This window comes from Sinohyriopsis cumingii, chromosome 1 (assembly GCF_028554795.1).
Source record: "Sinohyriopsis cumingii isolate HCF-2022 chromosome 1, ASM2855479v2, whole genome shotgun sequence".
NCBI lineage: Eukaryota > Metazoa > Mollusca > Bivalvia > Unionida > Unionidae > Sinohyriopsis > Sinohyriopsis cumingii.
Window position 1 is genome coordinate 79311471 of NC_142961.1, and position 24033 is coordinate 79335503.

At 34.2% G+C, this 24033-nt stretch overlaps 1 protein-coding gene across 5 annotated transcripts; it reads left to right on the top strand.

Moving 5' to 3' along the window:
• The first annotated feature begins 12 nt into the window (after positions 1-12).
• Positions 13-22038, top strand: LOC149807188 (S-methyl-5'-thioadenosine phosphorylase-like). Of its 5 annotated transcripts, none has more exons than XM_089963307.1 (10): positions 13-133; positions 1486-1520; positions 2745-2831; positions 7311-7369; positions 9735-9902; positions 10842-10944; positions 17074-17226; positions 18241-18327; positions 21174-21296; positions 21861-22038. In XM_089963307.1, exons 2-10 carry the CDS (start codon positions 1506-1508, stop codon positions 21900-21902), a joined length of 837 nt encoding a protein of 278 aa, XP_089819433.1. In that variant the 5' UTR covers positions 13-133; positions 1486-1505; the 3' UTR covers positions 21903-22038. The 5 variants fall into 5 exon arrangements, with proteins under 5 accessions (XP_089819433.1, XP_089819462.1, XP_089819444.1 ...); XM_089963336.1 differs by having other exon boundaries at positions 19-166; XM_089963318.1 differs by lacking the exon at positions 13-133 and adding an exon at positions 191-356.
• The last annotated feature ends 1995 nt before the right edge of the window (positions 22039-24033 follow it).

Consider the following 24033-nt stretch of genomic DNA (forward strand, 5'->3'; position numbering starts at 1 on the left):
ACTTTCTTATCTGTTAACTAGGACGTTTACTGTCAGGCGTGTACTAATTTCGAAGTGACCTAAACCGGCAAAGGGTTTAAGGCAAAGAAAAACGTTTGGAAATTGTACAACCAACGCTAGTTTTATTGACAAGGTCTAATTTAGTCTCTGTCGCATATTTGTTACTGTAATTACCGTAATTTATTTTAATTCATGAGAAGTGTGTTATCATGAGATAAGTAGTCATCTGGAGCATTGTACATGAATTTATGGGTCACTTTAAAGGGTAGATAGGTTAGACTTGCTTGCAGTTCTCATAGAGCAAGAGTCAACACCTTTATACGGTGATCAGAAGCACTGCAACAACCTATCGTAAGGTGACACTTGATTTAATTACATGGATATAGATCATTCTTTTACAGTTTGTAGCGTATCTTTTTCTAGAGCTAACATTCAGAGTATATGTGTTGATTTTTCATGCATTCAGAGTGGCTAATTTTTATAATTATTTGTATGCCCCATTAGATATTTGGACGAGGCATGTCAGTAAAAGCATTTCCCTTGTCCATCAGTATCCTTTTTCCATTTGTTTGCAAATGAAATTTTTGTTAATGAAATTTAGTATTTAAGTTTCAGCTTTTTATTGATACCTACCTGTCTGCATGGATACAGTTTATTGTCCTTCAGCCATTTGTTTAAGTCAATTTCAGTTTTCTGGATACCCATCTGTCTGCAGGGACACAATTTATTTATCCATCAGCAACCTTCAACCATCTGTTTAAGTCAGTTTAAGTTTTCAGGATACCCATCTGTCTGCAGGGACACAATTTATTTATCCATCAGCAACCTTCAACTATCTGTTTAAATCAGCTTCAGTTTTCAGGATACCCATCTGTCTGCAGGGACACAATTTATCCATCTAAAGCAACCTTCAGCTATCTGTTTAAGTCAATTTCAGTTTTCTGGATACCCATCTGTCTGCAGGTACATAACATATTTATCCATCAGCAACCTTCAGCCATCTGTTTAAGTCAGTTTCAGTTTTCTGGATACCTATCTGTGTGCAGGTACACAATTTATTTATCCATCAGCAACCTTCAGCCATCTGTTTAAGTCAATTTCAGTTTTCTGGATACCCATCTGTCTGCAGGGATACAATTTATTGTACATCAGCAACCTTCAGTCATCTGTTTAAGTCAGTTACAGCTTTCTCAGTGTCTATGCCTCTCATTGATTGCAGTAAATTTTTATTAAATGTTGGTAAGAGTCTGTTATGTTAAAATCTGTTTCTTATGTACTGTAATTTGGCTGCAGGGTTATGCAACTTGATATGGTAGCTGCCTTCTATTAGGTGAGTATATATAACACTCCCCAGTGTCAGGGCATTCATGTTCTATGAAGACATTTTAAGTGATTTGCTTATATTTTGAATGATGCATGTATATGTATTCTGCAGTAAGTTATTTCTATCATGGCTTTTGACACATTCATCTCATTCAATTTCAGACCACACAGAGAAGGACAGAATGCCAAGTGTAAAGGTAAATTTACTCATGTATATACACATATTGACAGAATGCCAAGTTTAAAGGTAAATTTAACCATGTATATACACATATGGACAGAACGCCAAGTGTAAAGGTAAATTTAACCATGTATATACACATATGGACAGAATGCCAAGTGTAAAAGTAAATTTAACCATGTATATACACATATGGACAGAATGCCAAGTGTAAAGGTAAATTTTACCATGTATATACACATATGGAGCAAGAGTTGTTCCATATAAAGAGATATGGTATCCTAGGGAAGGCACTCTGTTAAGAATTATTTTCCAAGATACTGTGATTATTCATTGAGTTCATATGAAAATGACACAAGCTCTAAATTGCGTCTATGGCTGATTGCTTAACATTAAATGTCTTCCCTGGTTTCCAAGTATATTTTACTGGAACAGCCCTAAATACTGGTATGCTCTAAATGCTTAAGGTTCTATCCATCTTTTGTTGCAAATGCATGTAACAGCTTATGCATGTGACACAAATAAAAACAAAAGTAACATGGAAGAAAGAATAGAAACTTTACTACACAATACTACAAAGTAAACTGATTTTCTTATAAAAAGTGAGAAATTTTGAAAGACCAGTGTATTTGTATATGTTTTAACTCTGTAATGTAATTTGATATTTGTAGCTATATGCTTGACTTTATTTGATTCATGATCTTGTGCATATATCCTCTCACTCAAAAATCTCAAAAACATGAAGTTTTATTTATCCATCATCATATTCATGATATATGTGTACATTTCTTCTTTGTCCGATGAAGGTTCCATTTTGACTAATAATGTCTTGAAATGCATTCTGTAAGTGGACTATGGTTTACATTGATAGTAGCTAATCTGGTTTGTGTGTTTCCCTAGTCAGCATTTTTTGTGTTTTTTTTTATTATCAGCAGACAATAAAAGTCCACAGATATTAATACTTATATGGATATTGCACCTACATACAACCTCAATCATTCAAGCTCATGAAAATTCTTCACAAAATGGGAAGTATGGATGATCAGATTTCACCCTTTCTCTTAATACATTCAACTCTGAGTGCATATTACATCTTAATCCAGATTTGTTTGGTTCATTAGTTTTGAGATTTCCAAGATGGCAGAGGTAACAATATGTTGGAACTGAGCTTGTCATTCAGATGATTCATGTTTGAGTTTTTGAAGCCTTACTGTATATAGATGTTTTATATATTTTATAGATTGGAATCATTGGAGGGTCAGGATTGAGTAATCCGAACATTCTAGAGAACAAGCAAGAGAAATATGTAGAAACTCCATTTGGAAAGGTAGTATTTTATTGTTGCAATTTGTTGTTATGTTGCTGTAGCATTCCTACTTATTACTTATTGAAAGATCAAATTATTCCAATTTGACATCAAAATCAAAGTAGTTTGTATCAATGTATAGTTTTGATGTTGCTTTTAAAAACTCCTCATTTCTGTTACTTTAAAGGGTTTTCATTTTTATGTCATATTATTTCATTTCATATGAGCACCAAAAACATTTTCATTTCATTTTGAATTTTACATATTTATATTCCCTGTTAAAGGCATCTTTGTTGTTTGCAAATTGACTTCACATTGGAGCAAGTATACATGGTACATTGATATTATTTTCTTTTGGAAAGAGAGTAGAAGAGAAATATAATTCTTGATATTGAGTATTAGAAATCCAACAAGAAACAGTTATTAATGTTTTGATAATCCAGTGTTTCAAACGAAAAAAAAATATTTGAGGCAGGCCAGATTGCATCAAGTAGAAATTTTGAAGTGATTTTCAACCCTTTTAGGTTCAAATAACATTTTGTTGATAGAAAACACCAGAGACCTAAAAAAATAGCAAAACATATAGAAAATAATTGAAGCTACCTAACTGTTAACTATCTGTTTATAAAAAGTTGAGTGAAATAAGTTGAGAGCTTTTGGCAAACTGGAAGAACATTTCCATCAACTTCTTTCAGCTGCCTGTTTTTTTATTCACAAATATGGCATGACATCTAGCTGCTTGTTGAAAATAAATATTTAAAAAAGTTTCAGTGTGAACAGACAGTTGAGAATAAAAACTTAAAAACAAACATCTTTTTATCATTAGCAGAATGTGGAGAGTAAAGATTTATCAAAGGACAAAAATTGGTCATCTGATAATTGGTTCAAACTTTTAACACATTTCTACAACAGGTTTATTAGAGTGTAATATTATAGAGAAAATGGACATGCATTATAACGTCAGGTAATGTGTGTGGCAACAGTAGCATGAGAAGTATGATAAGGTATATTACTGTAATGGTTTAAGTGATTGGCATAATTACTGTATTTCATGTATTTTTTTGTACCCTTTAATTTTTGGTGCACAAACCAGTTATCAAAATCATAATTATTTAAATGTATTATAATTTTTCATACATATCACATTGTAGTTTTCGAAAAATCTATTAAATTATTGGACATAAAATTTCTACTAAGAAGATTTACATTTTCAAAAAATATTGAAAATAATGTATTGCCATTGTGTTTTTACAAAAATTAATAATTAATTGATGATGAGAAAATACAATGATTGATGCATAAACTCTGTTATTGTCACTCCAGTATCTACTGGTGTTTATTAACAAATGGACATAGAACTTCACAGACCATACCTTTAAATATTATTATTAATTAGTTCTCCTTATTAAGTCTGTCACTGTAACAAAACACCACATGCATTTTAAAATGGGTTTGAAAGCCCTTTGATGGTTTCTTATCCTACAAAAATTACATCTCAGTACATGCTAAAGTGAAGACCACAGACCATTGGTCAACTAGTCTTATTGTTTCATTATAGTCATACAAACATAAAATATAAAAACCATGTCATTTTCTATCATAAATTTTACAATCGCGGACTCTGTTAAATCAATTAGTATATATACATATACTATCTTTTAAGTGCTTGTTCTGTTTTGACTTGGATATAATTAGCATTTTATTGCAAATCTATTCTATGATATACCCCTCCATTATCTTTATTGGCGAGTTTGAATAACAAGTAATGCATGTGATCACTTGTCCTTATAACAAATTTTGTATGGACAATGGCTTCAGTAACACATTGACAGATTTTCATTTCCCTAAAGAGAGCCTCATTTCCCTACAGGCAGCCTCGCTGATTTGACCTGTTCTGTTGATTCTTGCCCTCAATCTGGATTCAACTGGAATAACCAAAGCACTAAGCATGTTTAATTACTGTGTAAATAACAATTCATAGCCATGTGGTAGTTGTGACAATGTACATTGTAATTAAAACAAGAATGAATTGTTGATTTAGCAGTGTTTATTGATAATGGAATATAGTATGGTCATAATACATGAGGATTATCACAATTGTCAGATAACTCATAATACAGTCTTTTTCTGTTTGCAAAAGCTACAAATAAAAGCTGCCCTGAATAAATACGGTTTTGTACACTGACAAAGTTTTGTTTCATCTCTCTCTTTCTCTCATGTGTGCACACACACACACGTGTGTGTGCATACACACTTACGTGCATTAACTAAAACATGATTTCAAGTTCTTTTTTTATTGAAATTTGATAATGAGATTATTGCTGTTGTAAAAATACAAGTTGCACTTTATTTCTTATGGACTCATGTCGTTGTGTACAATTTATCAATAAATAATACCCTTAACTAATACATGTTCAAGCCATCTTAATCATCTTGTCAACATTACACAACATAACAGCTACTTGTGCTCTAAATTCAGACAAGCTTGCACACTGAGACATCCTCTCTTTATCTCTCGTTCACAAATAACAAAAAAAAATCTTTTTGAGTAATTTTATTTTTACTGTAATTGGATTCTTGAATTGAGAGCAGAATGAGACAGAAAATATATGTTTACTTTGTACGTTTGTACCGTTAGGCTGTTGAGTGGCATGTTTTCCATAAAACTTGTTCAGGTATGATCCCTTTTTTTTTCTTACACGGTCAGTACCACAAAAAATAATTATTTATTTTACATACAGTTTTTCATGCAGTGAAATTAATAATTATTTTTTTGTGTTCGAAAAATTACATGAAATACGGTAGTTCTTTTAAAGCAGCTAAAATATTCTGTTTATGCTATGTCAGTTCACTCTTTACTAATCTCTCACTCTGTGTCAGGAGTTGTACTCTTTACAATATTCACAAATGTTATTCCGGTATTCAGTATCATTGTTCTAGTTTGTACTGTTCAGTGTTTATGAAATGGGTTCATTCAGTGTTTATGAAGTGGGTTCATTCAGTGATTATGCAATGGGTTCATTCAGTGCTTATGAAATGGGTTAATTCAGTGCTTATGCAATGGGTTAATTCAGTGCTTATGAAATGGGTTAATTCAGTGCTTATGAAATGGGTTCGTTCAATGTTTATGAAATGGGTTCATTCAGTGATTATGTAATGGGTTCATTCAGTGCTTATGAAATGGGTTAATTCAATGCTTATGAAATGGGTTCATTCAATGTTTATGAAATGGGTTCATTCAGTGATTATGCAGTGGGTTCATTCAGTGCTTAAGAAATGGGTTCATTCAAAGCTTATGATGTTGGTTCACTTAGAGACCAGATGGATCCCTAACACATTATGTGGCTTCTTATCAAATCAAGTATAATGTTCACCAAATTGGAAACAGTGCAAGGCCTTATCACATCATGTGTAATGTTCACCAAATTGGAAACAGTGCAAAGCCTTATCAAATCATGTATAATTTACACCAAATTTGAAACAGTGCAAACACTTATCAAATCATGTATAATGTACACCAAATTTGAAACATTACAAAGCCTTATCACATCATGTATAATGTACACCAAAATTGGGAACAGCCTGGATCATTATTACATAATGTATAATGGGCACCATATTTGGAACAATGTATGACAAAATTGGGAACATCATGAATCCTTTTCATCTGTTGCATAATTCACCAACCGTTATCAGAGTTTATGCTGGCACATTATGCAGTGGCAGATCTGGTTTTATGCTGTTTTCAATTTGATGTACATTATGTATGGTTAAATACACCATAAACAATATCATTGTACAATTCCGTTATAGTAATATATCCCAAATGCTTGGATAATATGAAGTATCACCAATATCAGTTTCATTTTTCAAATATATGGGTCTTCTGTTTACACTAAAATTATCCTGGATGAAGGCTTCAGAAATATTAGTAGCTCAGAGTATCAAATCTGTTATGGCCATTTTTTTTTTATTACCAAAGGAAATTTAGAGTACTTTAGTTGTGTTGATGTTTTAAAAATATTTGATAATGTAGTGAAACATGTATTATGTTGTGGTTCTGAAATTTTGGGACGTACATATTCAGAATGTATTGAAAGTGTTCAAAACCATTTCTGTGTATCTCACATAATGATAATAATTATGTTGCCCTTTGAGACTGACGTTGCAGACTACCATTATTTACACAATACTCTAGGTGTGTTAAATTTTGATGTAACTTATTACATATGGATCAGAGCAGATATCATTCAGAAGGTTACAAATTGCTTAAATCATTAGATGATAATGTGTGGTTAATATACATTATAAACAAGATCACACAGACTCATTATTGTAATGTAGCTGGAATGTGTGGACAATATACAATATAAACAATCATATCATACAAACCCATTATAGTAATGTATCCAGATAATATGTTTCACTCACCATGTCAGTATTGTTCATTTAAAATTTTCATGTCAGATTGAAAGTTAACCTTAATATACATTTTTGTAGCCATCTGATGCCTTGCTTCTAGGAGCAATTCAAGGTGTTGACTGCATCCTGTTGGCAAGGTAACACAAATTGAATGTTTTAGATTTTTCTGATCATTTCAGCATGTTTTCAGAAATTAATTGTGAATCTGGAGACACTTCCTAAACATCAGATTGTTAAAAAGTTAGATAGTTCTGTTTTTTCTGTACCATATCTTTCACATGCATAAACAGGATAATGTGAGGTATTTCCCTTTTATTGTACCATATTTTTCACATGCATAAACAAGATAATGTGAAATGTTTCCCATTTACTGTGCCATATTTTTCACACGCATAAACAGGATAATGTGAGGTATTTCCCTTTTACTGTACTGTATCTTTCACATGCATAAACAAGATAATGTGAGGTGTTTCCCATTTACTGTACCATATCTTTCACATGCATAAACAGGATAATGTGAGATATCCCCATTTTACTGTACTATATCTTTAACAAGCATAAAGAAGGTAATATGAGATATATTTTTCAAATACATAGACAAGGTAATGTGAGTTATATTTCACTTACATGTATATAAACAAGGTAATGTGGGATATATTTCACATGCATGTATATTAACAAGGTAATGTGAGAAAGCTTGCCAGTAGCTTCTCATGGGTCGGTGGTTCTTCCCAGGATTTTCCAGGGTTCTTCCTCCACCAGTTATATTGGCTGCCATGTATAGCCTATCTTGTGCTGAAAAATTGTGTTAAACGATACAACAACAAGAAGGTAATTTGAGATATATTTCACATACATTCTGTATAGTGTGAGATATATTTCACATACATGCATATAAACAAAGTAATGAGAGATATATTTAACATACATGCATATAAACAAGGTAGTGTGAGACATTTCACTTACATGTATATAAACATGGTAATATGAGAATATTTACATGCATGTATATTAACAAGGTAATTTGAGATATATTTCACAGACATGCATATAAACAAGGTAATGTGATATATATTTCACATACATGTACATAAACAAGATAATATGAGGATACTGTACATAGTCAGTTTATGAATTTTAAACCAAAGTGTTTAGGGAATGCATTCAGAGTTTCCCTTTGACCCCATAGGTATAGTATTCCACTTTCAGAAATAATGTGTGAAAACCAGGCTGAGACTTTTTGTAATAAGTACTATAATAATAAACAGAACTCCTCATAGGACCCTCAGTACTAAAATCCTTAGAAAACCCCAGGAATATACCCCCTGCAAGATATCATATATTCAATAGTTAATACCCTTTCCAAAAGGGTGGTGTTTATTAGAGCTCAATAATTGAAGCTAAGTTGTTGTTTTTTTCATGTACTCTTATAATGACCATATGTATATCAGGATGTATTTCTGCCCCTGAATTCAGTCATTGTAAATATCAGCACATTTTCTCACTTGGCAGCTGGTTGAAGTAGAACTGGCAAGTCTTTTAACTTGCCACCCAGGTATTGCATCATGTTTAACACTACTTGATGTACTCTTATAATGACCACACTGTACATAGAGGGATCTTTCTGCTCTGAATTCAGTCATTGTAAATATCAGCACATTTTCTAACTCCATAGCTGGCTGAAGTAGAACTAGTAAGTCTTTGAGCTTGCCACCTAGCTTTTGGATCATGTTTAACACTACATGTATGCCTGTGACTTTAGTAATTTATGCACTGATATATAAACTATAACAGTGTGATCCACTGTGAATGCTGTAGCATTTTGTTGTAATCATGGATCTGAAGCATACAGGTATTGAAAAGCACAGGTCTTACAATGCACCTTTAAAAAAGTCATAAAGTTAGCAGAAGCAAAAGGCAAACACTGTGCCAACAAGATATATAATGTAGATAGAAAACATGAAAATGAAGACATGAAGATGGGATTATGTTAAAATTGTCATTGGGAACAACTTAATTCAATTGTTGCATTTATGGATTAGAGAATGGTGATGATTCTTGGTAAGTTTTAATGTTTTATTCGTAAAAAAGGGGAGGGGATATTAATTAGGGAATATACATTAGTTTTTCTCATATTGTACTGCATTATTATATATATATATATATATATATATATATATATATATATATATATATATATATATATATATATATATATATATATATATATATACATACATACATACATACATACATACATACATACATACATACATACATATATATATATATATATATATATATATATATATATATATATATATATATATATATATATATATATACATACATACATAGCAATTTCATCGCCAATTCTTTATTTGTTAATAATGAACATTTCTTGTCATGTCAGTGCTTTTGGAGATCAATTTAAAAATGTTGAACATGGTTTTACTGATACAAGTGATAATGCATGTATTTTACGTTATTCCTTCTTTGCAGACATGGGAGGGGTCATACCATCATGCCAGGCAATGTGAACTATCGGGCTAACTTATGGGCATTGAAGGAGGAGGGCTGTACTCATGTTCTAGTCACAACAGCCTGTGGCTCACTGCAGGAAAACATACACCCTGGAGACATTGTGGTCCTGGACCAGTTTATAGATAGGTAGTACATGTGGTTAAAGGCACTTTTTGTGCCTATAGCTTATACTATATACAATGCATACAGCGTGGATCATATCAGTCTGTATGTCCTGTCACATGACAACTTGTGCACATTTTCCTCCCTCAAAATCTGACTGAATCATGGTCTGTTTTAGAAGTTTATTTATGCATTTCATTGCTTTAATTTTCATTCAGTAAATTATGAAGATCTGCGTAGATAAAATAAAATTTGTTATTCTGGGCAGTGTTATGAAGACTTAGGTCAACTTCATTTTTCTCCTTTTTATGCCACCACAGCATCATGATTTATTTTTATCTGCTCATAATTGGTCTTTCCTAAGCCATTCATTCATCCCAATGACCTTGTCAGCAAGATTATGCAAAAACCAATCAAGACAGAATAATGAAAAGTAATGGTACCCAGACTGCTTATCCTCCTAACTTTTGTTTCCATAAGATGACTTCACCAAGGTTTTTGCATGTGGCTTCAGTTTAAAGATTTTGTGAATTTGAATTTCAACATTTCATGACATCATTTACTGGGCTTATGGCCCCTGATTGCCATTCTGTTCAGCCCAGTCTGAATGAGTTTAATATCCAGTGTTCAGTACTGATTTAGATGTGTATTGGCTCATAAGATGCCATTCTTCTAACTTTCCTTTCCACAGTATAACTTTACTGAGGAACGCTTCTTTTCAGCCAAAGTTATTATGTACCTTTATATTGAGGAGACATTGAATCAGTTGGATTTCCAGCATTCAAAGGCATCATTTAGAAGAGTTGTGGCCCCTGATTGCCTATATATGGGGGTGGGGTTCCAACAAAAGTTCTTCTGTTTAAAGCCCTTCAGAGCAAAGTGTAGAGAATGATGCCCTTTGTAATGCGCCCATTGCAACTTGAACTAGCTTTCAAATGTTCTGATCTGTTTCTGACATTTTAGGACACACAGAAGGCAACAGACATTCTATGATGGGTCACCAGGGGCTCCAGTAGGCATTTGCCATCTTCAAATGTCCAAGCCTTTCTGTCCACGCACCAGCCAGGTAAATTATACACAAAGCTGGACCATTTATAAGTTAATTTTACAGAATGTAGAGTGGCACTTTTATATGATAGCCTCTATGAAAACTACCATTCACATACTTCAGTGATAAATACAAGGAAATTTCACTTTGTTGCCTCATTGCAGGAGTTGTTTTAATGTAAACTTATTCATCCTCAGTATTTTAAATAGCATTCTCTTCCAGCATAAATCTGGAAGATTCAAAAGTCTCCTGATAAATTTGATAAGGATAACCAAAATGCATAATTAATGAGCGTATGAGAAGCTTATAAAAAAACGTATTATAACCAATTACCATATAAAATTCTCTTCCAGACTGTTGCCATTGATTGAGGAGTAATCATCTTAGCCAAAAATCTTTGTTGTTGTTGTTGCAACCTTGATTAAAACAAAGCTTTCATAAGTGATGTTTTGTCCGATTTCTCCTTTGAATACATTCCCCTATCACATTATGTTAGGAATATTAGCCTGCTACCTTGCAAATCCAGCCCTACTAAAAGACAAGAAACGTCTTATCCTGTCTATTTTTGGATAGACAAAGGGCAGTAACTCTTGCCGATTACCTCCACTTTATACCACCAGGTGTCACCAGTTTATAGCTTTGCTGTGTGCTGAGACATATGCAATGAAATAGCCTCTGACAATCCAGCCCTTTTTTGTGTTCCTATGGACCCATTTTGCGTTTATAGTATGGATTTATTGATCTACTGCAGGTTTATGCTTTATTTTACAATTTATAACTTCGTAACTTCAGTATATTACTAGTTTCTGCTTAGTTTGGGTCTTCTGTGTAACTTCTGCAGAATATTTATTTAAATGATCTATATGCAGTTTCAAAGCATGTTAGTAAGCCATGACTCTTGCTTTGTTATTTTATGTGTAAAACATCTATACTATGTAGTTAGTGGGAAAGTTGGATAATTTACTCTATTTGCTAGTTAGTCACATACACCTCTCCCTTGATAACTCATGCACATTGGGGTCCAAAATCATAGACTGCACTATAAGCAAAGGTGCGAGTTACCGAGGGACCTCCAAAATAACTCGCTAGACATCCAGAGCACCGTGGGGTTGGGGGGGGAGGAAACTGGGCTGTTTAATGACTGAATCCTCATTATCCTCATTTTACAATCGCATCAAGAATAATTGTCAATAAAGCACTTTTTCCAATGAAGTTGTTCAGTATTCTGTATAAATTACATTTATTTTTAAAATGTCCAACATCAGAAAGTTTGATAACATGATTCTGGCTGGTTTCAACATGGTGCTCAAAAACATTCGCGTATTTTGTGAAGGCTTTTTGTTTTGTTGATTAGTCTGGTTCCAGAATGTTATAGATAGTATTTTCAAAAAAAAGGATCTTCCAAGCAGAAAACCAAACTAACTTTTGATACACTTCCAAACAAGATTCCTTTTTATAAAAAACCCACAATATCTCATGAGACCATTGTCTATGTTGAAACTCAGTTTTTTTCATTGTTAAGTTAGTAAGATATAATGCTGTGATTTCATTGCAAGTAACAGTGAAACTTCTTATGATCCTTGAGGATATCTCTATGTGCGAAATCAGGAATTCTCTGAAACTCATTTTCTCTACAGTTGTCCGTATCTGTGAAACAAAGCTCTTTATTTATGAAGTACTCATTTCTCTGGGTTGCCTTGCTATCTTAATCAGTTATGATTGTTTAGGTTAATTTAAGGTAATTTAATTAGAGTACATAAACATTAACATTTATAACAGTGTTTGATTGATCGATTGAAATGAGTTACCCAACATATGACGGGGCTGCTGGTTCTTAAGCATGTAGGATTTGTATGCCTTTTAACTTTTTTGTTAATTCCACCTCCTTTGATTCAAGACATAATTAACGTGATAATAGAAAAAAGGCCTGCTTTTTATTCAGTGCAACAATACAACAAATGCTTCTGCTAGTCCGATATCAAAACACGATCGGCACTTAATTAGGTTCTCACAGAAATGCTCAAGGTCATGGCTGTTACGGTAGATTGACAGATAAAAATCAATCCAGAGGTGATCATGTCCTTCACACAGAATGGTCCTGCCATCAATTTGTCATCACTCGGATGTACACACTTCAAGGACATCCGATGATCAACCTTTTCGTGAAGAAGTGGTATCAAAAGGTACCCACCATCATCTCCCCAGTTCTAGACACAACAGCTTGGGTCATGGTATGTGCTGTCAGCATTTTGGGAGGGGTTGTGGGCCTCTGCCACCCCTCCTTTGGTGCTAAAGTTACAGGGTCAGAATGGCAAGATGATCCTGATAGCCCTTCTTTGCATGGACAAGCACTGTATCTCTGATCAACTTTTCCTAATGATAATACATCCAGGAAGATTCCAGCCAGCCTGAATCAACCACCCTCTTCTTCTTCATGCTCAGCTCTTACCAGGACAGCCATGCGAGTCAGACAATTCAAACCTTCATTTGTGGAGAGAATATCAAGAGTAACCGACTATACCGCTCATCTGCATGCCTCTATCCCTCAACTGGCCAACTTTCTCTGGCTCTGTTCTTAGAGGAGAAGCAGTCATCTCCCAATTGCTACCAAAGGCTACCACCCCATGATATTGGACATGTTCTGGCATCATAGCAGCATGTTTGGGTAGGATAGAGACCTGTCTGATCTTTTAGACAATATTGTTCTCTTTGACCAATATCCCTTATTTGTCTCCAAAGGGATCCAATCCTGGGTTTTAACATGGCTCGATTTGAATACCTTTGAACTTCTAGACTACACATAGTTAAAGTCACTATCATACAGACCATGTTTCCTGATAGCTTTAGCTTCTGCATGCAGGATACGTGGGCTGCATACCCCTTTATGCTGACCCAAATTTCCTTCAGTTCAGATCAGAGGGTTTGGTGGTTCTCATGATATCAGGATTCATAGCCCAAAATAGGTTACTTTCTTGTCAGTAGTCAAACAATCATCCCTTGCTGGCTCTCTTCTATAGCCAGGTTGAGAACAGCAACCATGCAAGATCCTGTTCATGCTCCCAAGGACTCACTTGCAATGCACATAGATATGTCATGGCATGCACAAATGATGCTTCCTTCTAGTGTGAACCAGAACACATGGTCTCACCCCACAAGCCCTTTCTTCAGGGCTGAAGTGGCTAGTACACTTGGTGTACTCTAACATCTCACCAGATCAGAGTCGCCTCATGTAGCTTACTGCTTCGAAGTTTCAAGCAATTGCTGTGAGCCATAACACAGGATATCATGCTTCACGAACTTTATTCCTGCCGAAATGGGTCATGTGCTTGGTGTACTCTGACATCGCACCAGATCAGAGTAGCCTCACATAGATTACAGCTCAGAAGTCTTGAGCCATCTCTGCGAGCCTTGCTTTCGAATGCAACATTATGATCTAAAATATTTTAGAAGTTGTTGGCTGGCATGCAGAATCAACCTTCTCAAGTTTTACCTCAGAAATTTAGCATCACAGAGACAACTTGAATTAGGTAGGGCAGGTGGCAGCAACACAGACAGCCACCAGATCCAACACGATCGATCAACACAGCCTGTTAGATTGACTGGATTCGCCAGTGAAAAGTTTTGTCGGTGAGAAGATTTCAACTTTATCTTCTCAACATATAAGAGTCCCAGATCAAAGGATCATAGGCTCTGTTGCTTGTGTCATTAGGAGAATGGGTTATCTTTCATATGGGGAATCCAACCACTCATCCTCAGGAAGATACTCAAGGTAGAAGTTGGATGCTCAGCATCCCCTCCTCCTATTACTTATTGTGCTAACATAATGTGATTGGGGGATATATTTGAAGGAGAAAGCAAATTTTTAAGTAAATTATGTTTCTCCAAGAATTCTTACCCAATCACATTACTTAAAAATACTCCCAACCACCCTGCCATTTGAGTGTCCACATTTGTGTCTCGCTCGGCTAAAAACTGGTAACAACTGATGATATCAAGGGGAGGTAATTAGCAAGAGTTTCTGCCCTTTTTCTATCTAAACATAGACAGGATTAGACTTTTTCGTCTTTTAGTAGAGATGGATTTGTGAGGTAGCAGGCTAATATTCCTAACGTAACTTGATTGGGTAAGTATTCTTGGAGAAACATAATTTACTTAAAAATTTGCTTTCTTATTAGGATGGCAGTAATATTCATTAAACCAAGGATAAAAAAGTCATAAAGTAACTATTTTTTGCAATTTTCACAAATTCTGTATCACTAAAGTGACTACTTCCAAAGTCAGATAATATTAAAGACTATTTTGTGCAAATTTAAACCAAAAAGATGCTTTGGCACAAAACATTTTATATGCAGCATAGTTCACCCATATACACCACTTCCTTGATAGCTTGAGCCCAGATAACTTGCAAACCTGCTTATAATTGTGGGGTCAGCATGGGTCCTTTTTTGTTGTTGTGGAAAATGCCCCCAAAATTGGCTCATATTTGCATGATATGAAGAAAATCATGATCAAAATTGGTAAACGAAACTCGATAGAGTGCTTGTTTTAACATCAAAAACTGGTTAGCAACGAGAAATTTGACTTTTCATGAAATTCACAACTTTTAATAAATCATACATTTTACTTAAGTTTCTTTCCAACCAACATTCTTTGTACACTGTAAATAACAATATTCAACATGAAATTTTGATCTAAAAATGTCACTAATGTCTTTTGGTGGCAACACTTTAATAAATAAATACCATATAAATATGTTTTGTCAAGTGAAATTCATCATTTAGTTGTATATTTAAACTAAGTTTCAGTATAATCATCATAAATGTGATATGGCATCTTGTAACCAAATGTGAAAAATGTCATTCTACCATCACTGCTATATCTGCAAGTGTTTCTGTGGTAACCTAATTAAGTGCCAACCGTGTTTTGATCTCGACTTGCAAACATTTTGATGTATTGTTACACTCAAAAGGATGAAATAAAAGAAACATTAAAAGGCATGCAGATCCTAGATGCTCAAGACGTATCAGTCAACTCATTTCATTTGATGAATTGAACACCATTATAAATATTATTTGAGTAATATAATTAAACTATCTTATATTGGCTTACTCATTTACAAATGTGATCAAAGATAGCAAGTATCCAAGTCAAACACACTTGGAGAACGAAAAGTTCTGTTTTTATCATATATGGTTGGTTATGGAGAAACTGAGTTACAGACTTTGTAGTCAACTTAAAATTCCCAAATTGTCACTCGGAGATTTCCTCAAAGATGACAAGGAGTTTCACTGATAGAACATTACCCCAAAAATTTAGTTTTGACATTGACAGTTGTTTCACAAAATAAATATCCCTGAGTTTGGAGGGGAAAAAATGAAATATTATTTTGTTGTGAATCAAGAAGCAGCAACTTAATGCACAATATTTTATGTACACATGATGGTTGTTGAAACAGCTTGGAGTAATGTTCTTAATGATCTTGAAAATATATGTAATTTACAAAGAAAAGTGAACAACTTCACAGAAAATGATCTTTATTGACTCTTATTCACACAAGATTTTACAATTATTCGGCCATTAAACAGCCCCATTGCACCCTCCTCCCCCCCTGTTTCTTGACATACAGTGGGTATGGCATCCCATTTTTTTTTTAAATCCCTCAGTAACTCATGCCCTTGCGTATAGTTTAGTCTGTTTTGGAACCCGTTGTGCACGAGTTATCAAGGGAGAGGTGTATATTGATACTTGAAGTAATTGGTTTCTAAAGTTTGAGCTGTATGATTATGACTTCAAGAAAAGATTGAGATATATATGTACAGCTACAGTATTCAATGAATGAGTTTATGGCTAAATTGAAGCAGATCAATGAATCATGTTGTTTCATGTATTTTTATTTTCATGGTTGCTTTGAATGAAGGCTAATGGACATCACTTATCAGCATTCGTTCATTTGGATTATTATCAATTTTTAACTTCTTGTTTTGCACTTCAGATCATCTACATTTTTTATTCACTTAATGTTCCAAACTAATTTTTAGTTGTCAATATGGTACTATCATTTTATTTAGTGCATATTTAAGCTGCTGACCTATACAATTGTTTGCTTCTTACAAATTTCCTATGATGATAAAGGCATCATGTTTTCAGATCATCATGGAATGTATTAAGGAGCTGGATTTACAAGGACACATGGGAGGCACTATGTTGACAATTGAAGGTCCTAGGTTCTCTTCCACGGCTGAAAGCAAGATGTGGAACAGCTGGGGAGCCCACACTATCAACATGACAACTGTGCCTGAAGTTAGTCCTGTTTCTGTTTGGCCCTCATTGCTTGCTTGATTTGGTCCATATCTGTATGTTAACTGTAAACTGTTAACTGTTAAATTCTAGGCTTGTATACTCATCTTTCTCAAGGTCTGGTTGTCATGTAAATGGCTTGTCATATCAACATTTCTTATAATACAGGTGATGCTTGATTTATGCCATAGATGTGTTCCAGAGCTTATGGCATAAATCTAAAGTAATGCCAGCAATGGTGTAAAAACAGGTACAGAGGCACAAATTGAATGTTATTTCTTCATTATAAATGGTGTTAAAATGAAAGCACATAAATCAAATTGGTGTAAATCGAGCAGCACCTGTATTTAGTTGATCCTAAGTGAAAATGTTGCTAATATAACTAATAGCCACTATTGTAGTCCTATCAGGCTATTGCTAGTCTGCTACACTTCTTACAAGACATGCAAATAAAATTGGGCATCTATTATTAATCCTGAAGTAATGAAGATCCTGAGTATTGTAAATGTGGATTTTGTAGTATTGCTATAACGGTGGTATTTTTTTTAAAAAATATTTTTGCTTCACTTCTTCCACAACTTTTATTGACATAATGAGTTTTCACAAAGTGTTTATGATGATGTTGAATAAAAATTGAACCAGTCCAATATGAAGTATAATAAATGCCATATGGCCATATTATGAGTCTGTATTTCTGATACATCAGATGGAGATTAAATGTCAGGATTGTCTTTGTTAATATGAAATCTGTCAGATAAAAACTATGATCAAAAAGCAACCTGGAAAATACAATTCATTCTCAACAGAATAAGAGATCAGTAGTTTGAGTCACTGATTTCATGTTAAATTATAGTCATAAAGCCAAGTCAAATATACTGATTGATTGCTTCTTCTTTCAGCTTTTTTAAGGTCATAAAATCCAACAATATCAATTTATTTATATGTATATTATGTTTGTTTATTAAATGTGTATCATACTATGGTCATGAAACTATAAACACAAAATATTTTTTCAAGGTAATATTGGCAAAAGAGTTGGGACTCTGCTATGCCTCAATGGGACTTGTTACAGATTATGACAGCTGGAGAGAAGATGTAGCATCTGTAAGTAGTCATCCACAGAAACAAATGGGAAAACAACTTTTACTCGATTTACTCCTCTATACTGCTCTCACAAATATATACACTGTAGACCCAGTTTTTTGTGTGCATAGTATGATGTTTGATGAGGATAAGCTATTCATTCTAATTAGGGCTCTTCCATTAATAATAATTATAATAATAATAATAAGAAGAAGAAGATTAATAATGACTTTATATAAAGAGGGTAACAGAACTGGCTGAAGCCTTCATACAAAGGAATTTATTTATTTGAACTGCATATCTGAAGCCACTGGATATATTGGGTTTGGTAGAAGGAAATAGAGTGGACATTTTGAATGTCAACTGGAATACTATTCAAGAGCAGTATTCCAAAGTACTGGAATTTTTGTGTGGAATAATTCCTTATTTGGTTTGGGGCTTTTATGCCATTTGGTAGACATGGATTGCAGGTGGGGAGTATTACCAGGTAGCCTATACTGGAAAAGTGATTTTTAAGTATTCAGGAGCACTATTGTTGGATATCCTGTACATTGATTTGGATTTTCTCTACTGGATTTGATCTTCAGTAAGTAATATTTTAACTTACCAGCTAAATTTTCCTTGCTTACTTTCTGGATTGATATTAGTCCAAATGCTCTTTTTTGAACATGTGCAAGCTTTGCTATACCCCATACGTAGTCTAAATAGGATTGTATATAACTGTTATATAATAGTTTTCTGTGTCTTTCAGGGAGGAAATGTTTTGTCCTACTGAGAAGCCATAAACTTGAATTGAAATTTTTACCAGTATGTTTTATATGTTCACTCCATAATAGGTTATTATCTACCAAAAGACCATTTGCAAATTTTTATTCTTCCATGTCATAGTTCATCATTATCAGGATTTGTTCTTTTTTGCCATGTTGAGATAAGTAATATTTTAGTTTTACCAGTATTTACCACCATGCCATTGCATATGCACCAATTGTCCAGTTTGTTTACAGCATCCTGTAAAGAAATTTCCAGTTCATGCTTTGTGGTTTGGATGTCTGGCATTATATGCGTCATCTGCATATAGATCTTTAGATGAATTTGAGTCCCTTGGTCAAGGTGGTAGGTCATTAACAAATAATATAAATAGTAATGGACCTAGAATTGAGCCTTGTTGTACTCCATATCTTATTGTTCCAGGTTCAGACAGAACATTATTTATGTAAACATGTTGTGTTCTCTCACTTAAATATGAAGTAAACCATCTAATTGTTCTTTCATCACATTGGTAAATTTTCAGTTTCTTCAAAAGGATTTCGGGATCCACCATGTCAAAAGCTTTCCTGAAATCTACAAATACAGATCCTATTATTCTACCTTGATCAAGTGCTTGAAGCCATTTATCAGTTAGAGAGATCAGAGCAGTCTCACATGAATGTTTTGTCTAAAGCCTGATTGATGAGGGTGTAACAGCAAGTGTTTGGTTAAATATAACATAAACAAGTCATGTACATGTTTTTCAAAGATACAGTTTAGAATTTCTGACTCCCCATTTAAATATACATGGTACCCAGGGAAGGCATTTTTTAAAAAATATATGCTAGGAAACTTTGATTATTTAAAGAGTTCAAGTGAAAATAATAGAAATTCTAACTTGTATCTATGCGTGACTACTCCACATTAAAAAAGTCTTCCCTGGATTCCAAGTACATTTTACATGAAGAGCCATTACGGGTTAAAGCACACATCAACCCTGACCTGCTATGACAGAATCTTTTATTGTGGTGTGTACACTGTGCTGCACATTCTTTACAGATAATGTACTAATTGTTTTGATTACAGTAAGACTGGAAAATGTATTTCAAAATAGGAAGTGAAGGCCAAAAAACAGGATGTGAAAACACAAGAAAACTGAGAACCTTACAGAAACTGTACATTTTAGAACACATCAAATATGATCAATGATTCCACTTCAACAATAAACATCAAACTTAGCACCCTATGTATAAAATACAGGCTGGACTTTTGTTTCTACCACTTTCATGACTGTATATGCTTGCTTGCAAGTCCAACTGCAAAACAACCTAGGCTCTTAGCTGCTGTTGCATAATGTGCCAGCAGATCAGAGTCTGTGTCATTTAACTGATTACTCCCCAAAAACTTATAGACCCAGACATGCCAATGAATTAGGTGATAGCAGAACTGGATATGTGTAACTTTCAGTTGGACTCAACTTATACACGAGTGTATGTCATAAGTATTTTGTATGTCATACCTATGTTGCTCTTAATATTCTTGTTTTACACATGCGATGATTAACTTTATAGTCCAGATCTGTAAAGTCTCTGCTGTGGTCATAATCCATGATAGGAATATTCCCTTTGTCCATCCATCATGTCTTGATTAAGTTTTGCTTGTAGGCTATTTCTAGCTTTTTGGTGGAGCATTGATGTTCATGAACACGTTTCTGGTTTTTACAGAAATCCAAGTCCATTATTGTCATTGTTGAATTTATACATGCCATATATAAGGCGTGCATATAGAGAGAAAGATGTCAATGCCTGGATCCTGCAGGAAGGTGGATGATATTATAAAATGAATTTACATGGAGACACTATATTACCAAATCGTTTTTAGACTCATAACACAACTCTGGGAATTAAATCAAAGCCCAAAGTTACAGTACCAATTGCCTGCCTGTGCACATCAGCCCCTGTACCCACTAAGTGTAGCATCCAGCCCCAAATGAAACTCTGCAGGTCATAGAAGGACTGTGTCATATAAACTCCTCTTATGATGCATATTCTCTATATGCAACAGTCATTATTGTAAACTAAATGTATATCTGAACTGGTTATGAATCATCTGTTGTACAGGTGAACGTTGAAAGTGTGATGGCTACATTTGCACAAAACTCGGAAAGAGCTAGAAATGTGATACTAAAGGTTATTCCCAAAATTGCTGCAGTGGACTGGACAGAAACACTTAAAGTCAACCAGGTATGAATCCACTTTGTGTATCTTTACCAAACAGCATTTCCATAATAAGATAATCTCTCCAAGCACCTTGGCTTGTAAAAAAATTCCTCAACAGTTCTGTGCATCTTAATTTGCAAAATCAAAACATGACAAAAGAAAATAATTTCATTGTAGCTCAACTTATTAATAGTTACAGTACAATAGCAGTAAATATAATGTGTACAAGCATCTGATTATTTGGAAAATGTGCCTTTTTGTTGCCTTTACGTGCAAGTGCAAAGAGACATGGTTTAGATATTGATCATTTACTGGAAGAATATATTAACGGACATGGATACTTTATTTATAGTCTTACCGAAATATTATTACAAACATTCTGCAAGTTGGATTGAGCCGTCTCAGAAAAATGTTCAATCAAGAGAAAAATAATGTTCACAAAATATAATGACTACTTGGGTAAAAGACACAGATGGCTCTCTAAACTTTAAAGTTTTGCACATAATGCATGTCATAACCGGGAAACTATTCTGAGGCAAAACTCGATGTAAATAATATTAATGAAATTCTTTTATTTTTTATTTGTAGGATCTGGTGAAGGGTTCCATAATTTTACCACATAGTTATTGATATCAAGGTGCATCTGATCAGTATATTAAAAAAAAGAAGTCAAAATACAAATCATGTACGTGTTTCAAAAGGATAGAAAATGCGTGCTGATGGGCATGTTAGTCAGATTTATAAATAAAAATCATTCTACAAATGACCAAGACTTTGTAATTTACATATATACTGTCTTACAAGTCAGACCCAACTGTAAACTGCATAGACCCAGATCTGTCATCACATAATGCACTGACAGATCCGAGTCTGCAGTTTCTTAGGAATAATCAGTAGAACAGACAAATACATACCATGATCTGCTGGCAATTAATGTAATGGCTCATATGGAAGATGTTGTTTGCCATTGGACCCAACTTATAAGTGAGTACAAGGCTAACGAAAACTTTTTCCAAACACTTGTCCCTTGTAACAGATACCCATCCCTGTCATCATTTTACTTAACTATTAGTCTGCTTTGCCCTTACTACAAAAATATACAGGTATCTGATGCAAGGGAAGACTGCTGATAGACCAGAAATTGGAATGTTGTTTGTCATTACCTCAGTTAAGTTTTGACCTTTCATCATCTTGCCAATTTATGTGTGTGATGCAAGATGCACACATAATTATTATTAGCTGAGCTTGTTGCCACTCTCAAGGTCATATTTCTTGATAAAACTTTTATCAAACTTACATCATTATGATCTTGGACAATTTAAATAATTGCCAAGATCTGTGCATATTAAGTAGGTGATCTTACAGATGATTGGATGAGCTTATTACTACTCTTGAATGCCATATTTCTGATCCAGTGTTAATCAGGGCTTATCATCAACATTATGAGCAAGAGATTCTGCACATCTACAAAAACCTGCTCTATGAAATGGTCAACTGTTACATAAGTGAGCAGAGCAATATCGGGCCCACTTAAGCATCTTGTTCTTTGAGTCACAATGACCCTGACCTTTGACCCCTAAATGAATAGATTAAAAAAGTCTTCTATCAGCTAAAGTAAATTGACCTTTTGAAACCAAATCAGAAGGCTTCTTTCCAAATGCGTAAGTCATCAACACACTTTGGTGAAATTAAACATTTGATTGCCAATATTTTTGTGCAAGAGCCATTCCCCTTGATCTGTGACCCTTGACCCCAAAATTGATAGGGTTCTTCTTTGCTCATAGTGCAAGCCATCCAAAGTGTCATTTCCTGGTTTGTGATGTAGAACTAATTTTATTGTGTGGAAAACATTCATTCAGTCATAATGACCTTAACTATGACCTTTTGACTCCAAAATTGATATGGCTCTTCTTACCCTAAGTGCATTATCTGCAGAGCTCGGTAACCCTATATTGCAGAGAACATAGTTACTGGGCACAAACCTTTCTTTAAGTCAGAGTGACCTTGCCCTCTGACCTTTTTGACTCCAAAAGTTGTGTGTTTTTCATGCCCCAAGTGCAACCACTGCATCCAATCACAATTTAAGTTGTTCATATTTGAACACTGTTTCTACATAATTATCATGGGAAGCACACAACTTGAACGAACTGATAGTTTTCCACTGCCCGTCAGTGTTTGCACAAATACAGCCTTTCTCTCAAATACACCTGTAATGGCTTCCCTCGGCTGATGTTCAATGCACAAAGCTATTGGTTAGTTGACATTTCATACCAAGGGAGGCAATACATCCACTAGATGTTGCTAGAACAAAGCAACAATACAGCTTTCTGATCCGCCAAGGTGTAGATAGGGTTATCAGAACCCTGACTAGCAAAGATGGTCACGTCCTGGCATAAAAATAGTTCAGAATGATCCAATTCACAATATGCCATAATATATTAATTCCACACATCTTAACAAATAAACATTGAAAGTTAAGTCCACATTTTTATCATCTGGTACAAAGTCCATGAATTCTACCTCAATGTTTGATAAAGTTCTGAAAAACCTTCATTGTTATCTATTCATTGTAAATTATTGTTTGGGCGTTGCAAATATCATCTCTGTTTCCTTAGCTTCAATGTCATATGCTGATGTTTATGTAGAGACTGAACTTGGGCTCTGTAAGTAACACTTGAATCGTACAGTTTATGAAATCTATCAAAGGCTGCAAATGAACACATCACTTGTGATGCAAGATCATGGGGTGGGGTAAAATAAC